The following is a 6,000-nucleotide window of genomic DNA, read 5'->3' on the forward strand; positions in this document are numbered from 1 at the left end:
ATCTTTTCCAACCTCACAATCCCACAAGATGTCTGCGCTCCTCAAATTCTGGCCTCTTGAACATCCCTCATTATAACTGCTCAACCATCGGTGGCCGTGCCTTCTGTTGCCTGGGCCCTAAGCTCTGGAACTCCCTGCCTAAACCTCTCCACCTCTCTACTTCTCTTTCCTCCTTTTAAGACGCTCCTTAAAACCTGCCTCTCTGACCAAGCTTTTGGTCACCTGCCTTAAATTCTTCTTTTGTGGCTCGGTGTCAAATTTATCTGTTTTGTCTTATAACACTGTTGTGATGCACTTGGGGACTTTTACTACATTAAAGGCGCTTTATAAATAAAAGTTATCATTATTATCACATTGCTGTGTGTGGGAGCTTGCTGTGCACAAATTGGCTGCCGCATTTCCCACATTACAACAGTGACCACACTCCAAAAGTGCTTCATTGACTTTAAAGCATTTTGGGACGTCCGGTGGTCATGAAATGTGCTATATAAATGTTAATCTTTTTTTTGTTTAATGTATACAGTTGCCTGCATATGTGGTAATGGCCCTGAAATTCAGGTCGATGGCTTATTTTGGACGAACGCCTCTGACCGGAGAATTTTTACGAATTTACCTGGTGGTCCCGGAGGAGCGTGAGATTCCGGTGGGGAGGCCTTCTCTTCCCGCGCTGTGAAGTGTGCTCCCGTCCTCCAGGTTCCCACCCAGAAGATGCAGTCACTGCTCAACCAATCAGGTACAGTGTTCCACAGCTTTCTCATTAATGGCACTGAGAACCGTATCTACCAGTTCTCATTGTTATTAATGAGAATAGAAAACAAACACACTAAACACCATAATAAAAAATAAAAGACACACCTCACATAATTAAAATTAATTGAAATTAAAGTTAATAAATGTCTTAGACAGAAAATATATTTTTCTGATTTTTAAAAAAGTTTTGTAATTAGGGTTAAAAATAAACTTACCTTAGTGGGCAGGGATTTTTTTTTAACAACAAAATGTGTTTTTTAATTTTATTTTATTCCGTTTTTGTATGTTTTAAAACTCTTGTGCCTGTAACAGTAGGCTATACACCTGCTTTTATCAGGCGCAAGAGGTTTGAGAACATTTTCTGGGCAAGCTATGGGTCAATCCTGCAATCTTGCCCTTGCAAATATCCTCGCTCCCGAGATGCCGATGATCTGTCAGAGTGACAGATCGGAAAAGCCGGTTTTCAGCGCATGCGCATTGTGCGCTGAAAACCGGCTTTTGCGATGCCTTCCCGGGTCTGTACACACTCCGTACGGACCCGGGGATGCCGGGATTTCTGGGCCAATATAATTTATGAGGTTAATCGAAGGGCTCTGAGAGTCCACTTACGATTCAACGTACCTGTGTTAATAACATGAACCGTGGTTGGTGTATATTAACCGGTTAACTTTCTCGCCATACACTGACAGTGCAACCTGTTAGTGGGGCACTGATTTAAATTGGTTACAGTTGCTCAGTACGCACTGGTGCATGTACACACACACACACACACACATATATAACTCATTGTGATAAAGGTATACATACCAGGAAGTAAAATTCAGCTCCTGGTATAAAATAAGGTTTTATGATTGATAAGCTCACATCGTAGGGTGAAATTCGAAATGATATGTTGTCCAGTGTCTTTCTTTCAGTATGTCCTGCACAAAAAATGTTCAATGGCAACTTGTATTTATATAACGTTTTTAACACAGTAAAACATCCCAAAGCATTTTACAGGCATGTTATCAGACAAAAATTGACACCGAGCCACATAAAGATATATTAGGACAGGGTGAACAGTAGCTTGATCAAAGAGGTAGGTTTTAAGAACATAAGAATTAGGAGCAGGAGTAGGCCATTTGACCCCTCGAGCCTGCTCCGCCATTCAATAAGATCATGGCTGATCATCTACCTCAACACTTTCCTGCACTATCCCCATATCCCATGATTCAATATTCAAAAATCTATCGATCTCTGCCTTGAACATACTCGGTCAGATAGAGTCAGCATTGATTTATGAAGGGGAAGTCATGTTTGACAAATGTGTTGGAGTTCTTTGAGGATGTAACAAACAGGGTGGATAAAGAGGAACCAGTGGATGTGGTGTATTTGGACTTCCAGAAGGCATTTAATAAGGTGCCACATAAAAGGTTACTGTACAAGATAAAAGTTCACAGGGTTGGGGGTAATATATTAGCATGGATAGAGGATTGGCTAACTAACAGAGAACAGAGAGTCGGGATAAACGGTTCATTTTTTGGTTGGTGACCAGTAACTAGTGGGGTGAGAATCTCAGCTCAGGATCAGATAGGAAGCTGAGGCAGCGATCTGGTTCAGCCCCAGCCAGTGGCCAGGGAGAGCGATTGAGTTGGTGGCTAGGGAAAGGAGTTTGCGGCAGGGACCGAAAACGATGGCCTTGGTGTTCCTAATACTTATAGAAATAGAATCATAGAAATTTACAGCACGGAAGGAGGCCATTTTGGCCCATCGTGTCCGCACTGGCCTACAAAGAGCTAACCGTCCTAATCCCACTTTCTAACTCTTGGTCCGTAGCTCTGTAGATTACAGCACTTCAGGTGCACATCCAAGTAATTTTTAACTGTGGTGAGGGTTTCTGCCTCTACCACCCTTTCAGGCAGTGAGTTCCAGACCCCCACCACTCTCTGGATGAAAACATTTGCCCTCAAATCCCCTCTAAACCTTCTACCAATTACCTTAAAACTATGCCTCCTGGTTGGTGACCCCTCTGCCAAGGGAAACAGGTCCGTCCTATCCACTCTATCCAGGCCCCTCATACTTTTATACACCTCAATAAGATCTCTCCTCAGCCTCCTCTGCTCCAAAGAAAACAGACTCAGCCTGCCCAATCTTTCCTCATAGCCAAAATTCTCCAGTCCAGGCAATATTGTTGTAAATCTCCTCTGCACCCTTTCCAGTGCAATCACATCATAATGTGGTGACCAGAACTGCACGCAGTATCCCAGCTGCAGCCTAACCAGTGTTTTATACAGTTCAAGCATAACCTCCCTGCTCTTGTGTTCTATGCCTCGGCTAATAAAGGCAAGTATTCCGTATGCCTTCTTAACCACCTTATCCACCTGGCCTGCTATCTTCAGGAATCTGTGGACATGCACTCCGAGGTCCCTTTGTTCCTCTACACTTCTCAGTGTCCTACCATTTAATGTGTATTCCCTTGCCAATTTAGTTGGAGGAAATTCCTGCTCATCCAACACTGGATGTTGGACCAGCAGCGTGACAAATCAAAGCAGTGGAGGGGTCGAGAGAGGTGGTGGTGATGAATGAGCTGGGTGTCGTTGGTGTACATGTGGGATGTTGATGAGAGACATATACAGTATTTAGCATTGGTGATTATTTAAAATATAAATAACAATTCTATACGGTTGATTACTTACTACTTTTGTCCGTCACCTCTGCTGTAATATACAAAGTGCCTTCGCGGAACTTGTCTAACCCTCCTTGCTGTTTCATGCTCTCGAGCAGAGCGGTACTATTTAAAGTCACGCGGCTTCTGTCGTTCTGTATCTAAGAGTGGAAAGCGAGACATCGAGATTACTTACAGCTATACGACACATTTTAAGACTTAGGACAAGAAATTCATTAGCACCCCGTTTGTCAACTTTCTCTAAATTGGCTGTTAGCACACTGGGAAGGAAGTGGAGCGCTAAATCAGCGCTACCACTTCCCTTGGAGCACAAAACCACACAGGAGGGGATGTTTCCTCCCGAAAAGGGAAGGGCCGTTTCCGCAGGCTCTGTATTGGGATGATGTGCCTTGTCGCCAATGGACCCGCGATCCAGCCCAATCAGCCCCCAGCACGCCAGTCCTGCACCAAGATCCCCTGTAAATTCCGCCAACCGACCCCACGCCCCCCATCAAGCTCCCAGCCTCCCGAACATCGCCTCTTACAGCTGCCGGTGTTGTCGCCCAGCGATGCTGCGGGGGGGGGGGGGGCGGGCGGAACCGACGTTCGGCCATCGGGGCGATGCACACGGCAATGACATCACGATCTCCGGGCGCAGGAGGTCGGGGGCGCTCGGGGTGACCGCTGCCACAAACCGCACAGGGAGTTCAGCGGGAGTCGCTTATTTTGCCGTGCCCGGTCGCGTTATTGCTCCCCCCCTCCCTCCGCCCCCCCCCCACCCCAGAGACGATAATGGGAGGCGCAAAGGAGGCCAATTTCTCCCTCTTGGAGTTAAAGCGAATTAGCTAATTTCTGTGGGTTGCTATTCCGTGTGTATTTTCTCTATCACCCTTCAAGAGAGCTCATAGCTGCGTTGTAAGCTTCCTACTATAAAGGACAGCCAGTACTGATTTGTTAAAGGCAAATAGTATCGAACAAAGGTGATTGAGTTCTTTGATAAAGTAGTGGAAAGGATTGATGAGGGTATTGCGGTTGATGTAGTGCATATGGACTTTCAAAAGGCATTTCATAAAGTGCCAGATAATAGGCCTGTTAGCAAAATTGAAGCCCATGGGATTAAAGAGGCAATGACAGCATGGATACAAAGTTGACTGAAACAAAGAAAGCCTTACATTTATATCGCGCCTTTCATGACTACCGGACGTCTCAAAGCATTTTACAGCCACCGAGGCACTTTTGGAGTGTAGTCACTGTTGTAATGTGGGAAACGTGGCAACCAAATCGCTCACACAGCAAGCTCCCACAAACAGCAATGTGCTAATGATGCAGATAATCTGTTTTTGTTAAGTTAATTGAGGGATAAATAATGGGCAGGACACCAGGAATAACTCCCCTGATCTTCTTCGCAATCGTGCCATGGAATCTTTTGTGTCCACTTGAGAGAGTAGACGGGGCCTTGGTTTAAGGTCTCGTCCGAAAGACGGCACCTCCGGCAGTGCAGCACCCCCTCAGCACTGCACTGGAGTGTCAGCCGAGAATTTTGTGCTCAAGTTCCTGGAGTTGGGACTGGAAGCCACAACCTACTGACTCAGAGGTGAGAGTGCTGCCCACTGAGCCCCAGCTGGCACCAAGACTGTGAGACAGAAAGCAGGGAGTAGTGGTGAACGGTTATTTTTCTGAATTGGGAGGGATGTGTACAATGGTGTCCCCTCGGGATCGGTTTTAGGACCACTGCTCTTTTTGATATATATTAATGAGCTGGACTTGGTTACAAAGGATGTCATTTCAGAGTTTGCAGCCGACACACAACCTGGCAATGCAGCCAGCAGTGAGATGGATGGGAGCTGGTTTCAGGAGGACAGAGACAGACTGGTGAAATGGGCGGACAGGTGGCAAATGACTGCAAAGGGAACTAGGGTAATAATACGGGCGGGGGGGACAGAAAACTGGTGCAATCGATTTTGCCGCCCGTTATACCGCACGCACATGCTATTCAGTAGTGCTGAAGTCAACTGAACTGTGTATGGGGCGGGAAGGTTAACGGGCGACCGACACAATTTGGTGACCCTGCCCCCCCCACCCCGGTATCCAATTTCGCTCCCAGTGATTGATAGAGTGGCCTTCCCCGCGCATTGTTAAAGGGAAGGGGCTGAAACTGTCCCGGGCAGCGCCGCAAGTCAATGAGTTCTTCACTTACACGGTGTCCTTGCTGTAACTTTGGTAACGGGATCTTGTGACCAGAAGTTGTACGCATCCCAAACGTCACATTACTGAAAAGATCGTCTTCCGACTTATCACTGCAAGGAAAATGAATGGAGCGTAAAGTCACCCGACCGAGCTGGCAGAATTGTTTGGACGCTGCATTCAGTAATTGACCCGTCAACCAATTTACGCTCGTTCTAAGATGTATTATTTTTTATTCACTTTTTCAGGAGGAGAACGAAAACACAAAATCTTTGCAGGTTAAGAACATAAGAAATAAAAAGTAGGCCGTACGGCCCCTCGAGCCTGCTCCGCCATTCAATAAGATCATGGCTGATCTTCTACCTCAACTCCACTTTCCCCACCCGATCCCCATATCCCTCGATTCCCTACGTTCCCCAAAA

The 6,000-nt window shown here is 46.3% G+C and overlaps 1 protein-coding gene and 1 long non-coding RNA gene across 2 annotated transcripts in view; both read right to left on the minus strand.

The window, feature by feature from the left end:
- LOC139230170 (complement C3-like) overlaps positions 1 to 1,386 on the minus strand; it is a 70,908-nt gene extending 69,522 nt beyond the window's left edge. Inside the window, exon 1 of the mRNA XM_070862011.1 lies at positions 1,372 to 1,386. Coding sequence (XP_070718112.1) covers positions 1,372 to 1,386 — 15 coding nt within the window. The remainder of the gene's footprint in view (positions 1 to 1,371) is intronic.
- Positions 1,387 to 1,563: 177 nt separating this feature from the next.
- Positions 1,564 to 5,670, minus strand: LOC139230429 (uncharacterized). Its single transcript, XR_011587919.1, has 3 exons — positions 5,592 to 5,670; positions 3,426 to 3,555; positions 1,564 to 1,670 (listed from the first exon to the last, which is right to left on the minus strand). It is a non-coding gene; the product is annotated as an uncharacterized lncRNA (long non-coding RNA).
- Between the last annotated feature and the right edge of the window lie 330 nt (positions 5,671 to 6,000).

The sequence above is a fragment of the Pristiophorus japonicus genome, chromosome 19 (assembly GCF_044704955.1).
Source record: "Pristiophorus japonicus isolate sPriJap1 chromosome 19, sPriJap1.hap1, whole genome shotgun sequence".
Lineage (NCBI taxonomy): Eukaryota > Metazoa > Chordata > Chondrichthyes > Pristiophoridae > Pristiophorus > Pristiophorus japonicus.